At 37.6% G+C, this 26,472-nt stretch overlaps 1 protein-coding gene across 1 annotated transcript; it reads left to right on the top strand.

Annotated features, from left to right (window-relative positions):
* Positions 1-5,503: 5,503 nt before the first annotated feature.
* On the top strand, positions 5,504-25,447 carry ARL6 (ADP ribosylation factor like GTPase 6). The gene is given in 10 exon segments (XM_035540682.2): positions 5,504-5,588; positions 7,944-8,094; positions 10,255-10,316; positions 12,028-12,080; positions 12,083-12,095; positions 15,036-15,049; positions 15,052-15,129; positions 18,810-18,939; positions 20,361-20,416; positions 23,583-25,447. Coding segments are annotated over 9 exon segments (555 nt in total). The 5' UTR covers positions 5,504-5,588; positions 7,944-7,971; the 3' UTR covers positions 23,609-25,447.
* Positions 25,448-26,472: the final 1,025 nt, after the last annotated feature.

Raw genomic sequence — 26,472 nt, 5'->3', positions numbered from 1 at the left:
AAAAGCTAAACAAGTATTTTTAGCAAGCTGAATGCTTTGATTTGTATAACTTACCATTTCTTTATGTACAATAGGATGAGCTGAAAAAAGACAAAAAATACAGCCAATGTTTCAAATCTATAGATTATTTTAGTTACTAAATGCCAACTACACAATTACATTTTTGTCTTGGGAAGGTTCTATTCTAAAACACCAGGTGTTTCACATTCTGATGAAGGATTTTAATAAACTTCCTGATTGAGTAATTCCAGGGACAATGATGTAACTGTGTGAAGAGTTAAATGTTTCAGTGTCAATAGGCACTGTTTTGCTGTGACCAAAATTCATCAGTTTGTTACTGACTTCAGTGGCAGTAGGATGAAGCCCTATCTTATACATACAGTACATAGGATTCAGCTCTCCTAATATATACTCCGTTCCTGCATCCCACTACTGTCACAGTTGATTTGTTGTTAGAGAACCAACATTTATTAGGGCACGTGTTGTCTTGTCATTCAAATGTATTGCTAAAACCTTTTGCTAGTTTTAATTTCTTTGTTGAGAGTTTTGAGTTGAGATGTAGTTTGGCCATTCGGGGCATAATCCAAACTCAGTTAAATCCATATAAGAAGATATCAACAGACTGAAGTAGGTTTTACATCAAAGGTTTCTAAAGATTTGCATGGAATGGATGGCCTACTCTAACTGGGGGAAAGAGGGTGTACTGATCATAAAAGACAATGCTGCTGCCTCAGCGATGTGGTGAAATAGATGATGGTTACCTTCAAAGTGGCACATGCAAGGTACAAAAAGTGGTTGCTACACTGTTGTTTTATCTGGAATGGGTTACCACCACTGAGTTTGGAATAAGTATTTAAAACAAACTACACATCTAATAGAAATACTGCAGTACATAATATAAATGTTTTGTGTTTTGTTTTGTTTTGTTTTGTTTTTCTTTAGAAAATCTCCCCAAATCCTGGATTTAAATTCAGGATAAAGCTACCCTCCCTATCAAGCAGAACTTACAGAGAATACAACCTTTATTTTTAGGATTTGTCTCTCTTTTCTTCCTAAACACACAACATTATACAATATGACCTCCCCTTCATAATAGCAGTTCTAGCTGATTATTTTCCTCTTTGAATAAGCTCTGTTTCATACTCCTAGTGCATTGCAGTGTACGGTTTGAGATTTGCCAGTTAATGAAAGGCACAGTAGCAAATAAAATAAATAATGTCCTCCTAGTGGTTCTGTTTACTGGACTCTTTCGTTAATTCCATATTTCAAGAAAAACCTCCTACTCTAAAATTCCTAACACATGACATGGTTAAACATTTCAAAACTTTGGCCATGATTCTCTATTGGCCTCTCCCCAAGAAATGGTTAGGTTTGAATTGGCAGTATATGATTTTTAATACCATTTCTTCTACAGCAATTTCTTCCAACTTTTCTTCACAAGGTAGAGGGCTATTTCAGATAAGGGTGGGAAAAGTTGTTTCTTGGTTAACTCTGGTGAAGGAACTGGATTCAGTCAGAACTTCAGTATACGTTGCTCTTACCTAGAGCCTTGGGTTCAAGGTCAAAATTCCCTCATGGTATCAGTTTTGTCACACATGGTGCTGCCACGATTGAAAACCCAGAGGCTAACAAAGGGGGCTTGCTCTTGTTTGGTGTGGTACAGCTCCTGTTGACTTCAGTAATGACGGCAGATACTCTGCACTCCTTGGGATTACATCTGCAGTTTACCAAGGAAAAAAAGGCTTAAAAAGATCATTTGAAACCATGTTTACTGAAAGGCAGTGGTTTATTTTCTAGCAAAGCACCCTTCATTGATCAAGTTGGAATTGTTTTAATTTTCTCATCATTTAGAAAAAAAATCACTTGCAGAAAAAAAAAAAATACAAGAAAAATGTTTGATTACCTCTCAAATACTAGCTTATTTTTTTTTTCTTTTGGAATATAATGTGGACAGTATGTTTTCTCAGGATAGCCTCTATTTCTGTGTGTTGGTTTTAAACGTATATGAATTAAGGAGGTTTTAATCTCTGTCTCTTCTGTGAAATTAGACTGTACACAAATATGACTGCTCTTCATAGTCTGCTGTTCTAGCATAGCCATAAAATGTATCAATGTATGCGTATATATGAATAACTATTTGATGACAGACACTTTAGATTATATATTTAAACAGCCATGTCAAAACTTCAAAGGTAGATGGCTTCAAAAGTAACAGTATAATCGTGATACTTGCAAACTATTTTACAGACAAACCGTGGCCTCAGCCCAGATCTCATATCCTTATCAGTGCTCTGAAAATCACCTTTTCTTTGAAGACCCCAGATTGTTAACACTTGTTTTGCAGTTGCTTCTTTTCTTCTCACCAAGATATATTTGAATAATGACAACTACCTGTAACTAAATCTTCACCATTCGTCTCACAGAAAAGCAACCTTGGCACTGTTATTCTTCATTGGTCTGAACTTGTGTAGCACTGCACACAGCAAGCAAGATCTACTAATTCTGAGAGACTGAACATTTCATAGCTGGTATAGTTGTTTTCCCCCTGGGACTGCCTCACTGCTCAGAACGACTTTCTTCCTATAGTATAACTCCCAAATATGCTCCAAGTGCATTATTTTTCTTTCCATCTTTTAACCGGTTTAGAACAATATTGTAGGAATAGCCATGAAATAAAAAGCTTAATATACTGATCTGCAGTCCCAAGGGGAATTTCCATAAGAAGTGAAGTTGTTATTTATTTACTGAAAAGTGGTGTTATCATTTTTTAAAATTCTATTCCTATGATAATATGATGTTCCATGTAAATTTTCACGTGCTGGCATGCCTACAAGTTAATAGTGTAATAGAATGCTCAGCTCTCAACATTAGGGTGTTTTTAAGGTGAATTGCATTACATACGCCATCTCTTTGCAGAAAGAATATGGGGTTTGGCAAAGCTACCTGCTGAGCAACATAATAAGATTTTTGTACAAAGTACAAGTTACTGATTATTATTGTATTTTATTTTTCTATGATTTCCTAAGAGGCATTATCAGGTCTTACAGATGGGGTAAGCCTGTTTATTAAGATATTTATTAGCAAATAAAAGTTACAGTATTGGTGGTTATTTTTGAGTTAATGGTGTTTGTTTTGCCTTAGGTTACTAATATAATGATACACAGAGAAGCCTGTCATACATGATCATGCAAAAAAAGAAAAAGAAAAAAAAAGAGAGAAAAAAAATCAGCTGCTTAACACAGGGTGGTGTACTAATAAAGATGGACCGGCAATATGTTCTAACACTTGAGATGCTTCAGGGTGTTGTGTTTTTGGTGTTTTGTTTTGCTTTGTTTTGTTTTGTTTGAGCAAAAGAATGCTTAACCACAATGGCCTCTTCTGTGTTTACCACTGAGCATTTATGCTTTGATAAACACCTTTTCAAAGTGCACATACAGTTAATAACATTAGGAAAAAACTATACACATCAAAAGTTCCAAACAACAGCTCTCTCCCCTTTTAAGAAACACTATTTGAATTTTTATCAGATTTTAATTTGCTGTTAAGAGTCTACAGCGCTGTTCACTCTCCTTACAGTGGTTCACTCATCCATGCAACTCCTTCTCTAGTGTTTTTCAAAACTTGCTGACATATGTTGTTTTATAACTGACTGTATTATGTAAATAATGCCAGGGAATGAGACTGATTCTCAGAGAAGCAGAGTGCCATATAAAATAATCAGATCATACCTCAAAAAGTTTAAAATTACAATTAGCCTTTCCTTTCACAACATTGTATGTGTGCGATACAAGACCCAACAGAAATGTGTAGAATAATAGAAAATAAATGTCAGAAGTCATGGTAAAGAGTTTTCTCACTCAGGACCATCAAGTTTAACAGGAAGAATATAGTAAAGAATTAATATTTCATTTTAGATCTGGCTACAAAAATACCTTTGCCATTCTTACCTCTTGGTTGCCTTTAGAACTAATTCTTACATGTAGACTAATTTCGGTATAAAAAGTAGGAGATGAAACTTTCCTCTAACACAGACTTACCCCACAACCCAATTAACTATTAGAAAGTGCTTCAACTCAGGATTTCATTTCATTTTCAGGATTTCATTTTCAACCAGGACAGACACTTACACCTCTTGGTTTTCCTTTAATGGCTCACGATGTCATGAGGGAATCTCATCTTTCAGTCAGAACCTTTCTGGGTTTAGCAGAATCACGAAATCACGACTGCAATTACCTCAAAGCTTTAATAATAATGAAGGCAACAATGAGAACTAGAAAGCCAAATACTAGACAAAATGTTGGCAGTATTTTTAATCTTTGAAGTTTAATGTGAAGCGAATTATAACCATAAAGATTTTTAGCAGCAAGAACTGTCCACACTGCTATCAAAGAGCTATTTCTATCGCTGTCACTCCTCTTCCCAAGGCAGTAAAGACAGTAGGGTGAAAGCATCGGTGAAACTAGATTACGGTTTATTGCAATGAGGGATGGAGCTTTGTGAAGGAAAATTGCTTCTTCAGGCCAAGGAGCAGTACAGATGCTCTTTTGGGAAGAACCATGCTGTCCACCCCTCACTCATTGCTTACTTTCTGTTTAAAAGTGAAGCACAAATCCAAAGAAATATTTTAGATCTGGAATTATAGAAACACCAGGTTGTAGTGAGGGGAGAGACAGGGACTGAGTTGCTTTAGCTAGCTGGCCAATCTGTGATAAATAAGGATGTGGTAGCATGCCAAGTCTTCCCTGCATCAAGTTCTGCTTGACCACATAGGGTCTCATTCGGGTCTGTAGTGTAGGCTATCAATCTGAACGCGGGGAGTACAATATGACCCATCTTTTAAGTCCTACAAGTACCTCAACACAAGTGAGATAGTGAGGAAAACTCATGACAGTGGTCTAGTTAAAAACTTGATGAGGCTTTTTAATGGTAGCCTGAGGGATTTTGGTAACTGCAGCAGCACAAGAAATCATGATACTCATTTTCACAGAACAGAAAAATACGGCATGGAAGTATAGGTACGCGGCAGGGAAGACATTGTGTTTTACTTTAAACTTGCTGCTGTTTGGATTTAAATAGTTTTGAGTTTGTACAGCAGACATAGAACCAGACACTCTGACTGGATTAAGCTGCACTGCAAAAAAATGAAAATAAATGTATCTCTGTATGCTATGTCCAGCCTAAGCCAGCTGCTGCCTTCTCAAAGCCCAGTTGCTGTAACTACTTAAAACTACATATTGTAGTCTACCACCCACCCTCTGGAACACGCGTTCCTGTGAGCACCCGACCCCTCTACTTTTCGCCTCTTGTTCCTTAACACGCGTTTCTCTGAGCCTCAGCACTACACCGGGCACCCCAGAACGCAACCCCTAACACGACTCCCGCCCGCCGCCCCCTCAACGGCTGCCCGCGGCCGTTGGGCCAGCACGCGGGCGGGGCTCCGGCTGGCGGGGAGGTGCCGCCCACCAACCGCCGGAAGCGGCGCGGCTGCTGTGGAGGGGCGGGGCGGGGCGGGGCGGGGCGAAGCGGGGCGGAGGTTTCCACGGCAACAGCAGCGGCGGCTGGGCCCGGCCGACATTTTGTGGGCCGAGGTCTGTGCTGCGCCGGGGGGCGGGTTTGTGGGTGTTGGGGTGGGGGGTCCTGTGCATAAAAAATATAGGTTATCGTTAAGTTGTCGGTGATGCTGAGCTAAAAAGGGGCCTCTTCGGTGGCTGGGGCAGCCTTGGTATTGCAGCGTTTGAATTTGGGTAGTTCAGGTGAGTTGGATGGAGTGGTTTAACGCCGTTTAGTTTGGAAGGGGCCCGCGAATCTTCTGGTCTCGTCCCTGCCTCAAGAGCCCAAAAGCAGCGCCCACGTGTGCGGTGAGGGCTCTGGGTTGCTGCTTAAGCAGGGCGTGGGTGATCGCAGCAGCGGGTCGGGGGCATGTCTGGTGTGATGTGCTGTACAGCATTATAGGCTGTAAGCCCCTGGAGTGTTTTTTAAGTTCTTGCATTTTCTCCTTTTCTGTTGCATGAGTGCCTGTGAGGTTCTTACCTTCCCAATGCAATTGTCCCTTGTCTGCTCAGGCTTCAGGGTATGTACACAAGAGTTCAGGGATGCAGCTTGCTGCCTGCAAGGTTGCTTTGCAGCACTTTTCTTTGAGTTAGTTTGGCTCACTGTAGGAGATGGTGATATTTCAAGTAGACTGGAATATTTAGAAATGGAAAAATGTGAATTTATTTCTTGTTCTTACAGAAGCCTTGCTTCAACATCTTCCACAATATTCCGTGCTCACCAAGTTGTGGTTAGCAAGCTAGCACTTCAGTAGTGCTTCACCAGAACTTTGTATCTGAAAACTTTTCTAAAGCTTCAGTGCTTGAAGTTACGTGTTTTGAAGGGCCACTGCTGCAGTCAGCCAATTAACACTCAACTGATCTCCACGTTACAGACTGTTACAGATCAGCTCAAAAATGTGAAATAGTTGGAGGCTTCCTATTGAAAATTTCATAATGTTTATTTTATTTTGTGGACCTCATTCTCTAGAATATATACATATGTGAGTCTTGATTACACTAGGAAGTAATGTGTTTTGGAGCAGGGGATTGTCAGGTTAATTTGATAGTAAACACTAAGCCTTAATCTGCTTTTAGTGCTTGTTTGCATAATAAAGTAGTAGGGCATAAAATAAGGGAGTTAGAAGAAAATTCATGACTCTTATTTGAGGGAATAGGTATAACTGACGTTGGGCTTGTTTAATCTGGTGACAACAACATATAGCATACCTGGCTACTCTAAATTACTGCCAGGCTTGAACCAAAATGCATTAGAGTGATAAAGCTTTATATTATATCTGTATATTTAAAAAAAAATGTTGATGCTAAGCAAAGCTGATGGCTTAAATTACAAAGTTTGTTTTTAAGTGCTTAAACTATTTTCTATTAAAACTCAATTAATGATAATGTTGTAAACAGTGAAGAAGTGATATTTTTTTCCATCTTTCTCTTTCTAACTTTCTGGGGTAACAAAGCTCACGGTTTGAGCTCTCCAGTGTTTGTGTGTTTTCTTTATTAAGAGAAAAAACAACCCTGACCACTCCATGAAATTCCGCTGGCATTAATAAAATGCTTTATTATTGAAAGTGTCACAAATGTTTGCTTTTATCTGTTTGCTGAAATTTTCTTCGAGGACTTTATTCAGGCTAGACAAGGGTTATTCTCCTTGCAAAGCATGTTCAGCCAAGTGCCCCATGGGAAAGCACAATGAAAGCTCCTCCTAATATGTGACTGCCAGGTAACTTCAGTGTCTGAGCAGGAGTTCAGATTCCACGTGACTTGCAGGTGAATGTTAAGTTGTCTGCCTTCGTGTCTGTTGAACCCGTTATAGTCAGTTTCTATTTGTAGTGCATGAGCTCCCAATTTCCACGTGTTAATATCATCAAAGCCCGTTACAATTACAGTTTGAATTGAGTTGACAGAGGGTGCTTTATTTGCTTCAGGGTTCAGCAAATCACGTAGCAGGTGCTGAAGAAGGTAGATGTCATTTTGCTTTGTTGTCCAAATTACAGTGACTGACAGTACTATTGACAGCCTGAAGTAAAATCTACTTTACCTCCTTTCTGTCCGTTCAGCAGAAGGTAAGGAGGTGTTGCCCTTGTGCTTCTATCGGAGCGCTTGGGATGCCGACAGCGTGGCTGCCCAGTGAATCGAGGACGCCGTGTTACATCGGCAGGGCTATAAACAGCCAATCTCTTTTAGCATCAGGGCTTCTTCGCCATAATCAGCTTACACACCATTTGCTTATTGCACCGAGCAAACCTGCTGCAGTACTGTTTGCGCAGTGTCTTATTCATGCCGTCCTTTTAAAAGTTTAAGGACTTCTTATCCACATGCCCACCTACTGTGCTAGCGCTGCTGTATATGTAACCCTTTTCCAACGGCTCTTCCCATCTCTGATTTTCTGAACAACAGGTGATCGCTGTGCATTTGAGCCAGAATCATGGGACTGTTTGACAAGCTAGCAGGATGGCTTGGGCTGAAGAAAAAGGAAGTTCATGTTTTGTGCCTTGGTTTGGACAATAGTGGCAAAACAACGATCATAAATAAACTTAAACCTTCAAATGTAAGTAGCCTACTTAGTTTACTGTTGATGTTTTACTCCGGAGTTGATGTCTGTTTAAGCTGTTTCTGCATGCTGCTATACTGATTGTGATCGTGAAAAAGATGTGAAGAATTTTTTGATTTAGTACAGCGGTACAAATGTATCTTACAAATTTCAAACCAACTAAAACTAAATGTCAGCAACCATGTGCGTATTATGAAAACATTTACCAAAACCAGTGTTAACATGGCACATCTTCTAAGATCACTCAGTAAGGAAGGGTTTATGATGGCTGAGATGAGGCTTGTGCGTCTTGGTTATGTGCATTTGGAGTATAGTGGTTTTTTTGTTGCTTATTATCAGGACACAGATTTTGATTTTTAAATTCTGTTGATTTTTATTTTTTTGAAGAGTACTACTGCACATTGTTTAAAAATATAACTCAGTAAAAGAGCCTGGTACTTTTCTATTCCTTGGAATTAGTCTTCTAATGAGAATGAAATAAATTGATAAATGAAAATATAAAATTGCTTACTGTCTGTTGCCAATCATTTGGGGGAATTGCTGCAATTTGTAACAGGAAAATTATGTATATGTACGTAATATCTGTAACAATACATATATATGTGTGTATATAGATATCTATATACACGCACAATTTTTGAGACCTTCCTTGTAGCAGGGCTTTTATGTCAGGATCACCTTAGTAAAGGTGTCCTAACTAGAGCTGAATACTGATTTCAAGATTTAGCACAGGGGTAGATATAAGAGAAGGTCCTGAGGGAGTTACTTGATTAAATAGAATTTATTTCTCCGTTGCTTTACTGTAAGTCATATAATGAGAATTTACTGTTTTCTTTTAATGTGGTATTTTAGGAGGGTGGCTTTGCATTCAACTTGCATAAGTCCTATCCTAGCAAGACATGGCAAATTCTCTAATGTGCAACAAATGTCATTAGATCAGATTTCATGAAATTGGTTTTAGTAAGTTCAGTCAACAGATGATTTTCAGCTATGGATATTCTTAAGAACAGTGCAGTCTTCTCAAGAACAAGTGCTGCTTTGCTGTAGGAACAATATGTCATTTGTCTGGCAATTGGAAGTGTTTCTCTGCCTGTCTGCGGTTGTATCTGTTGGGCCTCATAAATACATTTGAACTAGAGGGGATGATATTATTTCTTTAATATTTATTTTGCACAGATTTTTCCCTGGTTGACAGGAGCTGCTGACTAAACTGTTTAGGATGGTGAAATACCGTTTTCGCAATAAAACTGTAGATGGATAAACTAAGCTTGTTTCAGTTGCATGGGAAGAGTAACTACTTTAATAGTGTTTTTAATAAGGGGATCTAGGAAGTTTGTGAAAGGATTGTGTATCACTTTCTCAGCTCTATAATCTGAGGATCTTTGTAATCTAAATGTAACCTTTCTCCCTGCTCAGTATTTCTGCTTTCTAAAAGAGCTATTATTCTGTTGTACTGATTTAGCTGAGAGGTTACTTCACTAGCTCAGCAGTAAATCTGGTTACCAGTCAGGTCTATTAGTAACGCTTTACATTTTGGCCATTCCTCCAGTGATCAGGTAGTTTGAGTAGAGCTGCGATTAGGCCATTGTGTAGTGTCTGCCAGTACACTTCCCAGCCTCAGACAGACTCTTCCAAGCTGGTAGTACAAGTTGAGTATGGCTCGTCTGATGTGTTGACAGAAATATACCCTCTTTCCTCAAAGAGGCTTTGGACATTGTGCAGGCTTGTTTGTGCTGACCTTGTGGTCCTAAGAGTGCACGAGTACTTTGAACTTTGACCTCAGTCATCGTCTTCAAGCTGTCATCTTCCACATTAACATATCTCATGTTTATTTCTTAGGTAACGTCCACATGTATGCACACAGTCTAATGTAATCTCACTTTTAAGGATGAAATGTCTTCAGTGCTCTTGTACAACTGTATCTACTGTTTTTCCTAGAAAATTAAAAACCTTGATTGTGAATTATTATGCTTTTCAGGGAACTTATTTAGTAACAGTATCTGGATTTATAAAAATCTCGTGTATTACATTGTGTATTTTGCAGATTGTATTTTGTATTGGGAAAAATAGATGTGTGATGTATTCATGTTACCAATATATTTCAATATTAACTGTTTCTAATTTTATTTAAAAATTTGTACTTTCTTTCTCTTATAGGCTCAAACTCAAGACATTGTTCCAACAATAGGATTCAGTATAGAGAAATTCAAGACATCCAGGTAGCAGTTTCTTTAATTTTCTCCCTTTTAACTGTAATAATCAATGTACATCAGTTGGACCTATATCACACTTTCAGTATAATGTAACTGAGCGTAATGGTGTGCTGGTGTATTGAAATGCCACGTAGCCTGCTGCAGTGTTGTAGTATCCAGGAGTCTTAGCTGCAATTCTGGACTGACAGTGTTAGAATATATTCCATGTTTTGCACTGCTATAAAACTATGTATGCAAAGTTATTTTTTATTTTATTTTTTAATAAAAGCTTTGCAGTGGTGTGTTATGAGCGTCTGATTTCTTTCTTAACAGTTTCAGACTGGGACGCTGTTACAGTCTTGAGGACAGGCAGTTACTTAGGTGGCAACCTGTATTCCGATAAGCACTCTCACTGGGGAGACTGAGGAGATTGCAGTCTAATCTCATGAAATGAAAAGTGGTGGTTACAGCCTTAACAATGGGAAGATGTCAGGGGCAAAGGTCAGGAAAGGAACAAATTATTGGCTGAGTGAAGGCCAAGCTATTAGGAAAGCTAGGATGTATGTAAGGGATGTGGGGAGGCACAAATGTTTCAAAGAGGTAACATTAGATATTAGTTTATTATTTTGTAACCTTCACTGTGTATTTTTAATGGGTGCAGTCAGTCTGCAAGACAATTGTTCCTCCTTGAGCTGACATGTGGGATTGATGGGTTTCCTGTTTCTACGGGAGGCTCACAGCTGTATTCTGTCTCAGTAAAGCATATAAGACAGGTTTGGGTGTGTGAGAATGTAAATCCATTTATATTACTTTCCTTTATTCTGGTCCTGTAACAGGAGAAGTGACCTGCGATTATACAATGTAGAATGTTTAACAAAAAAAAAAAAGTTCTGGTATTACAATCAAAACATTGTTTTGGAGTCGTTAAGAATATTTTATGTGGCAGGGCAGCTGGTCTAGAATCTGGTAATGTCCGGACGTAGACTGGAAAGAATTATTTTGAGACCTCCTCATTTTGATACTGCTCCCACTCTGAAAGCTGTGTGGGACTACCCAAAATAGGAAAACCTAGTATTGCTTTCAGTGTTGCCTCTGTAGACGTTTCAGAAGTGGATCGGAGTTTTCTTGTCATGTTCTGGAAGTTGACCTTGTGTTTAGCATTTGTGTGAAATCTCAAAGTTGCAGAGACTGTCCGTTGTAGCTTGGTCACCTGCAGAAACCTGTTATTGCCAGAATGTGATGCTTCTCTGAAGGGAGAGTGGTGTGTGGTTTTTTTGTTTGTTTGTTTTAGTTGTTGTTTTTTTAAAGCTATTTCTGCCTACAGAATCTTTTTGATGCTGTTGATGCCTGTCTAAGAACAGAATTTAAGACAGGGTGTGCATTTTAAGTCATGGCTCTTCCAAATTTTATATACTCAGCGTTGTAAACAACATTCAATGATAATGTGATCAAAAGAGAGGCTGAATGGGAGCTTATTTTATATTCAGTACAACTTTTTGTAATTGATATAGTTCTTTTTGCAGAGAACAAACATTTTTTTCTGTTGTGAAGTATTTCTATGATAAGACCACAAAGCTGGGTAGGATAGTTTGAAGGCAGATACAGCAGCCAAAGTTCCTTTTGGAATCTTTTACAGATAATTGGGATTCAAGTTGATCTGGCTCTTTCTGTCGGGGTAGCAAAGTAAATAGTTTGGTTTTGGTTTTGTTCTTTGTGTCTGATTTTCTTTTCTTTACAGTTTGTCTTTCACAGTGTTTGATATGTCAGGCCAAGGCAGATACAGAAATCTCTGGAACATTACTACAAGTAAGCCTATTATTTGTTTTAAAGCATTTGCTGTTCATATTAGCTGGCATGTACACTGTACAGATGGAAGTCTAATAATACCTAGCGCTTAGAAATGAGTTAAAGAATCGTGCCTGGTGTTCGACAGGAGTTTGGTCTGAATAAGTACAACTACTTTAAGAAGAATTGATATGCTGTTAATTATCATACTTTTTGGGGACATCTTATCTCAAAGATTGGGGGAGTGTGCTAGAGATGAGTTTTAAATTCTAAAAACAAAAACAAAAAAACAATCCTATAAGAAAGCACCAAGATAAATTAGGTCTCTTACTTTTCTGTTCCTCTGTGAGTAAGAGACTGTAAAAGCCAAAAGATATTGGCTGGTGGCTGAGGGTTTGCTTTTTTTTTTTTTTTAATATGTGAGGAGCCTCAGAGGATGAGGTGGCACATGTAAACTAAGAATTTGATCAAGTATTCTTAAATGTTACTTATGAAGTAGGATGTTTACTGTATTTTAAAATATTATGGTATTCATAGAATCACAGAATGGTTTGGATAGGAAGGCTCCTTAAAGATCCGCTCAGTTACAACCCTCCTGCCATGGGCAGGGACACCTCCCACCAGACCAGATTGCCCAAAGCCCCATCCAGCCTTGAACGCCTCCAGGGATGGGGCATCCACAGCTTCTGTGGGCAGCCTGTGCCAGGGCCTCACTCCTTCTCTGAGTGAAGAATTTCTTCCTTATAGCTAATCTAAATCTAGTTTAACTAGTATTCTAGTTTAAAGCAGTTACCCCTTGTCCTATCACTACACACCCTGGTATAAAGTATCTACTCACCTTGCCCGTAGACCCCCTTTAAATACTGGAAGGCTGCTCTAAGGTTTCCAAAAACCTTCTCTAGGCTAAACCCCAGCCTGTCTTCACAGAAAGAGGTGCTTTAGCCCTCCGAGCATTTTTGTGGACACCCCCTGGACCTGCTCTAGTAGGTCCACATCACTTGTACTAGGGGCCCCAGAGCTGGATGCACTGCTCCAAATATTGACTTACTGGTAATAGAAACTATTGTCTATTTTTCTAGCTTCTGATGAAACTTGAAGCTTTATTTCTGTTGTTTCACTGGCATTCTGTAATACCTGCTGCTGATCAACAGAAGGTGAACATTATTATATCACACAGAAACAGCTTGTGTTCCCCATTCTGGAGATTATAATAAATTTAAATATTTGATTAATATTAAATGTGATAGACTTGAAAGGATTCTTTAATTGAGGATTAACACTTCATCTTCTTTTCATGTCAAAATTGTGTTAACAATTTGAAGACTTGTGTGGGCATTACTTTCAAGAGTGTTAGATGTCTGTTTCCCAAAACTTTTGGATTTCAATGGCTGATGCCCCTAGGCTGCTCTCAAAATGCTAGCTGAGTGTTTCATAAGCAAATGATTTTTCTGACTGATGTATTTTAATGCAGTAAATTACTCCTTATGTGGCATAAACTGCTTTTGTTAGTGTTAACGGGAAGGGAGTTTCTTAGTTAATGCTGACAGTGAAATGTACACTTGTATCCACTTCTGTTCCTGATCCAGTGCAGTAGTCAAATACTGAAGATCAACTTCTGCTAAAAATAATAGAAAATAATTATGTACTGTTTAGTTTATAAAGTTAAGCTAGATTTAATTTTATAAGAACAGCAAAATGCCAGTCAATTCTGATCAAATGTCTGCGTTGAAGTAGTTGCCTCAAAGTGCTTAAAGATTGCTCTTTTATTTGCCTTGAACCTATCTTCTAGGTTGTCCTCAAAGGACCAAGTGTATTTATTATTTGTAAATTTATGTTGTGCTACCTGTTTGTGAAGTTATTTTGTGTTGGTAAATACACACTAGGACTCTGTTTCCCATAGATAAATGTTGTACACTCAAAGTTTTGAATATTAGCTGAAACAAAGTATTTTTTTATTTACTATTCAAGTTCTGCCGTATTCCTCAAAATAATGGACATTCTCCTGCAGTCTTAGACTGGTCAAGATATTTCTTTTTATCGGTAGGGACTGGTTTTTGTGTTTGTTTGTTTCGTTTTGTTGGTGTTTTTTTTGTCTGGGACAAAGATAGTACTGAGGGGTAGGGTTGGGGGGGTGAAGAAGTACCTCTAATTGTCTCTCAGAGAAATGTAAAACAAAGGACAAATAACTATTACATTAACAGGTAAATTAAGAATACTTTTTGTGGGTCTCCTATAGCTGTTCTTCTGAATCGATCGGACTTTATTTTGCTTTCAAATAACTTTCAATAAATGAAACATGAAATATAAATAATATGCTGAAATCAGGAGTTCATGGGCATATATATACATTTTGTCTGTGGTCATTTTGCCGGCAAAATGTCTTTTGATGATTTGAAATAGTAGAAAATTTTTACCTGTTGTTAAAAGAAAAACAAAACTATTTATGCAGACTTTTGTGAAAGTTAGTCTGCATGTGCCTGGTTGTTTCTACAGCTGTAGACACGCAGTTTTTCTTTAGAAATAAATCAAGTTCAGTTTAAAAAGAAAAATTCTAAATAAAATTGTTTTAGTGTAGGAAATAAAGGACTTTTACAGAAAGCTCTCTACAGGTTTACTTTGTGAGCACACTGTCAGCATAGCAGTCGGTTACGTTTTCAGAGTTCATTTTTCAGTCTCGGTGGTGAAATCAAGATTTCTGAAGAGTCTGTTGTATAGACTGAATCTTGTAAGAGTCATGCAGCTAACAATCTCACGTCTCAAAAAATGTATGCAGGTTGTCAAAAGGTTGAATTTCAGAAATAGGGCTGGATTCAAATCTTAATGGCAAATAGCAGAAATTAGAGGAAAACACAGGTTTGTTTGATTTTTTTTATTTTTTTTGGTGTTTCTTCTAAAGCCTTTTCTTAATCACAGTTTAAGAGAACCTATAATTTGCCTCTTTGCTCTTTTTATGTTATGCAGAGAAGGCCAAGCCATTATTTTGTCATTGATAGCAGTGACAAATTAAGAATGGTTGTGGCCAAAGAAGAACTTGACACCCTTCTGAATCATCCAGGTGAGGAGGCTTTTTTCCCCTTCTGTCTCCATATTTGTTATGTTGTTGTAAGAAAAAATCTTCTTACCTGACACATTCTGCATTCTGAGTATTTTATAAATATTTTAGACATTCATGAATACTAGAATAATAGCCCTGGATAAGGGTTTTTTATGTACCTGTTCTGACTTACGAACTGATCATTTGTCAGCTGGCTACATTGCGTTGGATTGCTTCTTCTTGGACTTCATTCTTAATCAACATAGAACAAAAGTTGTGCTAGTTTGAAGAATAGATCTTGACCTTTTGGAAGCTGGAGAGCCTGTATACAGTGACTAACATACACAAAATTCCCTTGTCTAAATTTTTCTGTGAAGACTAGTTCCTTTAATGTAAATTTTCATTTTTTTATCTTCATGGTCTTTTTTTTTATTATTATTATTGCAAGATAGCTAAAAATAAGGATACCAGGGTAGTTATACCAGTCAGTTTCAATTGCCTATAAAAGGATATGTGGGGCAGGACAGAATATAAGAAGATTCATGGTGAGGCATTTAGTTTTAGGGGCTCTTACTTATTTTTTTTCTATGGGGCTGTATTCTCTTGGATAAGTTTGAGATCAATCAACTCTTCCCTTCTTTGCCTTTCCATATGGCCAACACTATTGGAATCAAATTATGTATTTGTAAGCAATATGCAATTTTGATTGACTTTCAGCACTGTAGTATTGTTGTGAGTAGCCAGAGTGTAAAACTACATGCAGGAAATTTAAAGTGAAATCCTACTGCAATTTTGTATTTATTAAGCTGGTAGAGCTTTAACTTGTGGGGTTACAGTACTAGATGTGAGAAAAGAGAAATACTTCTGTATTTCTAACCAAGGATAGTATTGTGAGATAGGAGCCGATCATATTGCTGTGGTTTCCTTTTCCATGCAGGCTGCATGTAATACATGAGCTCATCAGCAAGGATGCTGTAGCTGAGCATATGTGAGCTGACTGGGTCCTCTTCATTTTATGTTCAGAGGAACGGGCCACTTCAAGTGCAGGACACTGAAAGGACAAGCTCGCAAAGTTCAAGGGGAGGGAGGAGGTGAACCAAGGGCTGCAGGTGGATTACATAAGGGTCAGGGAACTCTAACAAAGCAGGTATTAACCAAACTGGTAAAAAGGTGATTCTGTTGATAAAAGGGAAACCACATAAGACTAAGGATAGGAGGTAGACACAACTGTAGTATGTACTGCTTTATTATAACACAAAAGAGTAAAAAGTGTTAAGGCTGAGGATTTGCAACTTTGGGTATCGTATTTAAGTATTAACAGGTTACTAACACTGATCTAGTAGGTCAGCACTCTTCAGCTTTTGATACGCTTATGTTTTTTGATTCTCAAAGATCGTGGCTGTGTCCACCTGGTGTATTCCCTAGCACCAAGGAAGGGCACTACTGTATTTTTGCCTTGGGGCAGCTCAGGTAAAATGCAGCCATAGCGTTCCTATCCTTTGGGATTTTGATAGGTCTTAATCCAAGAGGACCAAAGAGAATAATGTTTGATAAAAGTAACTATTAATTGAATCAATCTATAGCTGTTTTACTACAGCAATATTTTTATTTGCATTACTGTTGTTCTACCCTTCTTTTACATGCCCTAGTTACTCCCCTTCTGTGCTTCTGCCTCTGTGAACCCCCTGTTGTGGTTTAAATGTACATGCTTACACTTTAAATGGACGCTGGGTAATAACCTTGAATAGATTCCTGTCCCTGAAAATCTTAGCAACCCTTCAGTAAAACAGGCTTTACCTGAAGTGGTCAGGTGAAAGGGAATGTGAAATGTGAAGCATTAATGGTGGTAGAAGTTGTGCTAGCTGGATTGTTTTGAAGATCAAAACTACTACTTGTGATAGTGGACTGTGCACTCTACAAATAACAGCTTGTTTAATGATCACTGTTATGTTATTACTTCAGCATTTTGCAAGATCACAGTCATTAGATTACCTAGTCAGACATTGACTCTTGGGTCACTTGACCTCCAGCACATGCTTCTAAAATAAAATGAAATTTCTGTACATTTGAAATGCTTTGTATAAAATTACACATCGCATGTCTCTAGTGTCTGTCTTTTTTTAATGTGTTAGGAAGAATAGGGTATAGCATGGTAGGAAATAATAAGGTAGGAAAAAATGTCTGTTTATCAGTTTATTTAGCAAACATCTTTAAGTGTGTATTTATGAGTATATGTGGGTAGGTTGTACCTGTTTTCAAGTGCTTAACAAACAAACAAAAAAAGAAACTACAGTGAGAATTCCTTGGTAAATTTGGCTATCTGCATATGTGATGTTAACAAACTTCTGTGGTTCTAATATATCTGTAAACTGCAACCTGTGGGTGCGAGAGTTCATTTAACTGTACTTTAGGTTAGTGTAAAAGTATCAGTTGGGAGACACAAGAGCTATTCAACTGTGGAATCAGAACAGAAATTTAATTATATTCTTTCTGTGCTTCTATTTTAAGGCCTTTTGATTCACATTAGAGGATGTCAGAGGAAAAAGTAGTTCCAGATAGGGTAAACAACTGTGAAAACATCAGCATTTTGTTGAGCACTCATGATCTCTGAGTATGGTTGTAGTAGTAGTATCTCCACTGGATTTGTGGGAGGGTTCAGTAAAAGGTTTGAAAAGAGCATAATGAAGAAGTTCAATTCATTTCAGCATTAGGAGAGTTGTTTTTTTAAGGGGGTTCTGCCACCCTTCCCAGCAGGGTCAGCTGGCTTATGTTTGGAGGTTCTAAATAAATCCTTAGCTTGTTTCCTATGGGAAACAACCTCTTCTCTTTACTATTCTAAGAAGTGCCTCTATGGAAATTTTCATCACAGTTTCTTTACAGATCTTTTCCTACGAAAAATTGATGGGTTGATTCAAATCCAAATTTTTCACAAATCCCAGAATTAATCTTTTTGAATAATGTGGAACAATTTCTGTAGTTGGCACTGATACTAGTAATTTTTCTTGCCAGCTTTATTCTCTTCAGCCTGGCAGATGTATGCTTTGTTTCCTTGCAATGACTCTTTAGCCTTTCATGGTAATCAGAGAGGCTGTTGCATGTGTAAATACACCAGAAACTAGCAGTGTATCAGGGTCCTTGGTTGGGACTGTGGTTCCCACTACTAACTGCGAAGAGCTTCTGGTAGAGAAGTCTTTGTTCAAGTGAAGGTCAGTTGAGGGATGTCCTGACATCTGCATCTTTTCTTATTTTATGATCTTTAAAGAAAGTCATGGATGTCCTCCAGGATGCTAAAGGATAGTGCAGACTACTCATATGCATCTACTTTTGGGAGGATATGAAGGAATGCAAATAATTTTTCTGTTCACTTTACACATCCAATCTTCACTAAACAGAGGTGCACATAGTATTTGTAGGAAATTGCTTGAGCTCCTGTTCCTCAGCTTCGCCAACAACTCCTACCTACAGCTTTAAATATATGTGTAAGGTAGGGTGAGATCCCAAAGCCTACCAGAAAGTTTGAGCTTTCTTGAAGCATGCATCAGAGGCCATGTGACCCAACAGTGTGCATCTTGGTAGGATACAACCTTCAAAGAATTGCAGTTACAGGTGAGCAGAATACCTTCTTGTATTGTTTGTAGTTTGTTGCTTGCAGAGATTGTGTTGCATATTGTCATGGTTCTTCTATTTCTGCCTGTGCCTAGATATTAAGCACCGTCGACTGCCTATTCTGTTCTTTGCTAACAAGATGGACCTCAGGGATGCGATATCATCTGTGAAAGTATCTCAATTATTGTCATTAGAAAACATCAAAGACAAACCCTGGCATATCTGGTAAACTTTCCTTTTATTTTTACTCTTTTATTGGTGACAATTTGTATTCATATTTTAGCTCTATCATACCACTCAGTATTATATAATTCAAACTAAATCTACCAGATAAAATGCTGTTCTGCCATATGTGGAATGAGTGGAAACATTACAATACTTGCTATGAAATACATTTTATAGGCACAATACAGTGCATTCATGTAGACTGTAAGTAGAAAACTTTCACGAGAGAACTGTTACCCGAATAATGAAATAGAGAACTTCAGTGAAATTGAAAAGCAGCGTTCTTATCAGAAGAGTAGCTGCGCCTATTTTTGCTGGGAAATTGTGTGGAATTGCCATCCGTGTTGCTGCTGGATTGTCTTGCAGGATAAATAATATCAACAGTGAAGCCTTTAGAGTTGTTTTCTTTCAGTCTCCAGGTGCTGCTGTTAAAAGATCCCTTAGTAAGCTGTTCCTGTGGGAATTCAGAGAGACAGTATTGCACCACATAATGTCTGAGGGTTTTTTTTAGTTTTAAGAACTATTGTACTTCCTTTCTGAAGGATGTAAAGCTTTCCTATAAATAAAAGGATTGTGTCTGTGTTGACAGGGGAAAAAACCCTTTGCGCTCAGAAGTACTTTACAGAAGTTATATTTTTAGCTTACAAAAGTTCATATATTGTAAACTAAAATTGATATCAGCAGCTAAGTGCTGCTGAAAACTAAAATTTTCATTGTAGGCCCTTTAATAATTAACTTGATTACCTGGGTGTTATTTTGGGATTGTTGCTTTGCACTGATGAATTCCCAAGCTCCTTGAGAAATAACTTTATAGATAACCACAAAGTAGTGCAGAATCACTGCTGTGTTAATTTTCATAAGCTGAAGAATGAGGGGCCTTAAACAGTTGTACCCCTGTGATTCAAAGGGTAAATTCACACTGTTCTCATTGTGGCCTAACATAGACAGCCCTAGGGTGGCTGTTACAAGAAGTGTGTATGCACAGTACTTGTTTCCTCCAGTACTCCAACACCTTTGCTTTGTATAGGAACTGTGTGGGAGGAAGGAAGGTGCTATTTCTTTGGTCTTGTTGTAGACAGTAAACACAGGTTTTACAGCATTTGCAGAGGGTGTTACTAAAGTGTATCTGCAGCAGAACAATACAGCTGCCTCATGTGGGAGGTCTTCAAGAGCCCCTCATGTTCTAGGAATGATTCCCCTGTCTCAGAACTGTAGTAGTTACTTAAAACTAAAAGCACATCTTGAAATGTTCTCATATTGGGAAGGTATTGTAGAATTAATCCTTTGAGAAGCAGTCTTCTTCAGGTGAAGAAAACTTAATTGTGCATGCTACTTTGCAGTTCTGTAAATTACAGGTATAGTGACGAGTCCATTGAAACTGTTATTATTACAATGTCTTCATAATTTGACTTTTCTTTCAGTGCCAGTGATGCTCTTAAAGGAGAAGGTTTACAGGATGGTGTGGATTGGCTCCAAGGTATGCAATGTGTAATTCTCTTGCTCTATTCTCATTCTGTTAAACTCTTTTCATTTTGTAAGGTTTTTTATTTCCTTTTTCTTTCTGTCCATTTCTGCTGTCAGATCAAATCACACAGTGAGTACTGATGCTCTGTCTCATGCTTACCTTTCATTTTTCTCCTTAATGTGCACACAAAGATCATGTTAGTTCTGTGTCAAAAGTGTGTACTATGAAATGTTAATGCATACTCTTGAAACAGTGCAAAACTTTCTTTTAAACAATAATAATACATGGTGCTCCTGAACTTTAATTTGTATAGTGGTAGCTCAGTTTGTTCTTTAATTTGTTCTTACTGGCCTGTCCCAGTTTTCCATATCTTGTTGTTAAGTATTTGGAAATGGTGAATAAGCAGGCTAGAAAGATAAACAAATATACCGATTTTGATTCTTTTGACGTAGAGCCAAAAAAAAACAGCTTACGTTGTAAGGATCCTAGCATATGCAGACACTTGTAACCCATAGAAAATAACACATCTGGCTTATAGGATGTATTGCATACGCATTCTTTAATTGCAAACTTTGTGTGGTTGCTGTGTTATTTCCTTATGTTGTGTATTGGTAAGGATTGGGTCTCTATGGTCCTCCCGTGTACTGCTAAATGTTTAGAATAGTGAAGTGTGGTATTGTTCTAATTTTAGCGCCCTCAATCTAATGTACATTGCTTACGTTCTGAGTGTATTAGTGGAGAATAATGTGAGTCTGAGAACAAAATGCTGTGCAAGATGACTTTAGATTGACGTGTTCTGTGCTGTGGTAGCCACTAGATGTCAGCAATGTCCCAGAGTTAGTGCCACCAAATTTCTTTCAAAGGTGTAGCTAAGTAGCATCAGACATTCTACCTGATTAACATTACCTCCTCATGTCCATGGGTACCAGACTGTCCTTTCTACTTAGAATCCTTTCTGTTAATTAGAAGGAGATGGTTGGTTTTTCTACATTGTTACAGAATACAAAAACATTTGGTCGTGTTTTCAGATGAAGGTATACTAACTAAAAATGGTCTTTACAAAGAGACTGTTTTACAGAGAAACTAATGCATCCTCCACCATGTAAAAGAGCTCTGTAGTGGAGAAGCAGCACCTTACTACTGAGCTTCCTTCACTGCTGTATTTCATTACAGAGAGTAGATTCCAAATATAATACTCTTTCCTAATTTTAGGCATATGTCCTGGTTTCAGGTAGGACAGAGTTAATTTTCCTCCTAGTAGCTGGCAGGGTGCTATGTTTTGGATTAGGATGAGAAGAGCGCTGATAACATGCCGATGTTTTAATTGTTGTAGAGCAATGCTTACACCAAGCCAAGGACTTTTCAGCTTCTCGCACTGTCCTGCTAGCGAGCAGGCTGGGGGTGCAGCAGGAGCTGGGAGGGGACAGACCCAGGACAGCTGACCCAAACTGGCCAAAGGGGTATTCCATACCATCTGACGTCATGCTGAACAATATATAGGGGTGGCTAGCCGGGGTGGGGGGGGCCGGCTGCTCGGGGATAGGCTGGGCATCGGTCAACGGGTGGTGAGCAATTGCATTGTGCATCACTTTGTACACATTATTACTATTATTATTATTATTATTATTATTGTTATTGTTATTATTTTCCCTGTCTTAATAAACTGTCCTTATCTCAACTCACAGGCTTCACTTTCCCGTTTCTCTCCCCCATCCCGGAGAGGGAGGGGGGAGGGTGAGCGAACGGCTGTGTGGTGTTTGGCTGCCAGCCGGGCTAAACCACAACAGCATAGTTCTGATTCTGTAATATCTTCCTGTGATTTCCAGGGTCTCCACTTAAAACTTCTAAATTTCAGTCCAAAGTTGGAGTTGATGATTTTGTACATAGCTTCAAGCTACTTAAAGAGGTTCTCAAATGCTAGTCTGAATATTTTCTGATGAAATATTTAAGTTGTATACATAGATTTTTAATCTCTGCAATTAAGTGCTTCTGCTGTCACTCGTATAGCTCTTTATAGCTATTTACTCTCATGGGTAGTTAAAATTCTTAATTTTCTGAGTTGAAATTCTTCACAGATGGGTTTTACCTAAAAGAATTCCTGTTAACTCCCATCTCAGCGCACCCTAAAAGCTTAAGTGGGGTTAGGTTTAAACTGGATTGTCACCTAAGCATGTGCGGTTTGGCAGTTACACTTTCAGTGGATGAAGATTTCATTTCATTTTCTGCTATGATTCTCCTGCCCATTGCTAGAGCACTGGAGGAGAAAAAATGGAAGAACTGTTATATTAGTCTCTAAATCACAAGTGTCATAAACTTAAGTGGAGGAACAGACACCTGGTTAATGAATATGTAGGTTTTTTTGTCAACACCCATACTTTTCATAGCTACTTTTTGCAGATCCATTGTAGGTCTTTTGCAGACTCATAGCTTCCCTGGTTTCAGGAGGGATCAGGTTTTGCCTTTTTTTCCTCAGCAAGCGCTGAGATTGCTTATTTCCACATTTTGTAACGTGGGTTTCTATTGCAACACCATATCATCAGTAGGGTAAAACTAACCTGTCTCATGTCGGGCTAAACACAGCTCTCATTCCTTACTACTGCTTTTAATTAAATTGTGCTGACTTCCCCATATTGTAATGGGGATGTAGTATATTTATGCTAACTAAGAAAAACTTTGAAGTGAATTTAGAAGTGGCAATCAGGCTCTCAGTATGGAGAAGTGTGGTTACTGAGAGCAAGGATGTTTCCATGTGAATTATGCAAAAACAAACTTTAAATCCTTTTGGTGTTCATTGCTTTTGGGGAGTTAATTCTAGTTTAGTTATGTGGAAGCCAAAATGCGCGCAAGGAATTGAAATGTGTGCTTCACAATTCTCAGACCTTGTTCTCATCCTTTACCTTAAGCTTGTAAAGGATAAAAATTATGTAGAAGGTTCTTCATGTTTAATTAGCTATATTTGAGGAAAACTACTTGGCTGTGAAGGAATTTCAGAAGTGGATGTGAGAACAAATTGAAAACAACTCAAAACTGGATTGTGCCCCACTATTTTAACTACACCAAAGTATCTATTGATGTAGTTCCATAACCTGGACATACTGGGCTATGTTTTCAAAAAGTGAAATAAGACAATAATTCATCTTACTTGTATTTAATACTAGCTGTCTCTTTTTATTAACAGATCAGATCCAAGCAATGAAGACATGAGAGATAAATAAAAGATGTATGGTGTTCTCACTTACAAGCTTTGTTAGTAGGTGTACGAGATCTTGGAAAGGAAGAAAGACTTGAAGAACACAGACAGTTCAGTTAAATATTCTGTGTTGATTTGTTTCCTTTTAGTATCACTTCCAGGAAAAATGCATTAGATTACATAGTACCTCAGGTATGCACATCCATAAATTAAATTGAATCTCGTGACTGAAGAGCATATTTAAAACCAAAAATGTGTAAATAATAAGCATCTGCATTCATTTTAGTTATAGGTGATAATTAGCCATCAGGAAGTGCCCCTATGTTTTTTGGGGGAAGACAACTTTTGAACAAGTGGTAAAATTTATATTCCCAAGGAAGAATAATCATCACTTATATAATAATCATCTGAAATAAAGCTGTATGAAATACTTAAAATTGGGCACCTGCAAACAGTAGGTATTTCTGGATTTTTTTACTGTAAATTGTAACATAGTTTTTTTTAATAACCATCTGCAATAGGCTACTAGAAGAATATTTTGATTGAAGTTACAAGGATTCAAATATTAAGTGCAGCTGTTACAAATGATTGCAGATGTTTTTAAGGAACTGTTCGTAATGAAATGTTACAAACTGTTTTTGTGATGTGCTATGGTTATATTTCCATTCCCATCAATAAAACTTTAAATGTACAGCATCTCACTTTTTTTAACATAAATATGTTCATTGATTGCCTTTACATTATAGGGGTTCTTGGTTTTCAGTTTCATTTGGAATTTTTGTCCATTTTGTGATGGGAATAGCATTCTATACTGTAATAAAATGGTTCTCTCGAGATTATTTTTTTTAATTGCATGTATTTGTTATACTTTCTGATAAGCTAGACTGCGGTTCCAGGTATTTGTAAAGCATACAATTGAAAATTATATTTTGGAAACATAGTTAAGGGGCAGTTCACTAGTTACTAGATCATTAATATGAAATATGTATTATACTTCTGTTGTGTGTAAAACGTTTTACTTTCAAGAAGGATTTTTAATAAACCTTCTAACTTCAAAGGTGCAGTCTAGGTAACAAATTAAACCAATGCTAAGCACTCTATTTTTGTCATGTCAACTCTTCCTCATTAATCCCTCTTCCTGTGTGTGATAAACAAGAAGACACTCACTGAGAGTGGTAAAGATGGTCCTCTACTGTATTTCCCTTCCACTTCCTGATTCCTGTGGGAGATGTAATATGTAGGTCTTAGAAAAGTTTTTTTTAATCTCCCATGTTAACGTATAAAATGCAAAAATATTCTGTAAGCATACCTCTTATGGCTAACTTAATAGAGGAATATTTGGAGCAAAGGGAACTGCCTGAAATAATAAAACAGTTTCATGTACTTTAACTCTTTAATAATAATTGAATTTTAACTCACCTGCTTTGCTCAAGGGAGCTCTTACTGTAAAAATCTATCTTACAGGATGTTATATTTCTGACAATTCCATTTGTCATGAAAATACTTATCCTTCATGTCTGTTTCTGTGACGCCTTTGGCCTTCTGTCAACTGCTAAAAATGTACACAATCAGGTACAAAGGAGGAAAAAATCACATAATTGAGAAGTTTTTCGAACTCTGAATTGTGTAGCAACTTTTTCGTTTACTTTGCATTGGATAATATGGTAACAAAAATAATACTTGTTGGAGACATCTTTTTCTGAGTACAAATACTTTGCAATTATTTGGTTCACTTAGATGGCATATTTAATTTTAAGTTGACATTAATTTTTCCTTACCAAAGCAAGGTTTAAGTTCTTACATAAAACCTAACTGCATTTCTGCCTTTCTTGAATAAAAATGTTTTTGAATATGGACCTTAATGGCTTGCTGACGACTTGTTTATATTGGACCACATAAAGTACTGTCTTTTTTCTTATGGTCATAGGAAGCTGTTTGAACCTACTGCTTTCTTCTTCCATCCACAAATCTGAAGGAAGTACCCTATTAACTTTGTGCTTTCCAATGAAGTTAGTAAATCCTTTGAAAAAAGCAGTTACTTATTTATGCTGATTACTGTCCCCCCTTTTTGGGGAATTTTAAAAATTATTTTTTCACCTCAGGAGATCTTTCTGTTCCTCTTCTACCAGGAGACTGTGTTGGATGGAGATCTCTTTGAATAAGTGAGAATGGGGACATTCCCTTCAGTGAAGTTTCGTTTTTCTGTTACTGCTTTAGTCATCACATGGCTACTACTTCTAGAGCATTTGTGATCATTCTGTGGAACACAACTGCAGAAGGAATGTCTGCATGTTCACCTCTTCTTGCACAGGGACAGCTCCATAACATGCACAGTTGCTACAGCCTTGAGCTGCTCTAATAGATTTAGTACATGGATCATAAATAACAAAAAAGCCTCATGCATCTGTACAAAAATGCTTCCTTGGAGTTTTTTTTTTTTTTTTTTTTTCTGAGGGCCCAGTAACTGTTGTTTTTAATGCTTTTATCCCATTTAATTTAGAATGCTAATATAATTAGATTGAGTTTTACCTGGATGCTCCAAGGCAATTTGTATGTATGAGTTTGAGCTTCAAAAAAAAAAAGTTCCTTTGGAGGTTTAAATGGTGCTTGTAGAATAGTCTGTTGGGTTTTTTTGTTTTACTGTGTTGCCATAGGTATATGTAGACTTCAACTTCATAAGTATGAAGCTGAAAGCCAATATAGTGACTGAAAGAGCCTATGAGACAGTTCTGCAATGTGGTATGCTATTGCTTCTCCTTCCATTAAGCACTTGACTCTGCTAAGCATTTATGGATTTCCTTAAAATATGCCTGATCATGCATAAGCCTGTGTATTTTCAGCTGAAACATGAGACGGTCACTTTTGCATACAAAGTACT

The sequence above is a fragment of the Cygnus atratus genome, chromosome 1 (genome assembly GCF_013377495.2).
Source record: "Cygnus atratus isolate AKBS03 ecotype Queensland, Australia chromosome 1, CAtr_DNAZoo_HiC_assembly, whole genome shotgun sequence".
Taxonomy (NCBI): domain Eukaryota; kingdom Metazoa; phylum Chordata; class Aves; order Anseriformes; family Anatidae; genus Cygnus; species Cygnus atratus.
Note: the sequence above shows the minus strand (reverse complement) of the source record. Positions and strands in the feature narration are given on the sequence as shown.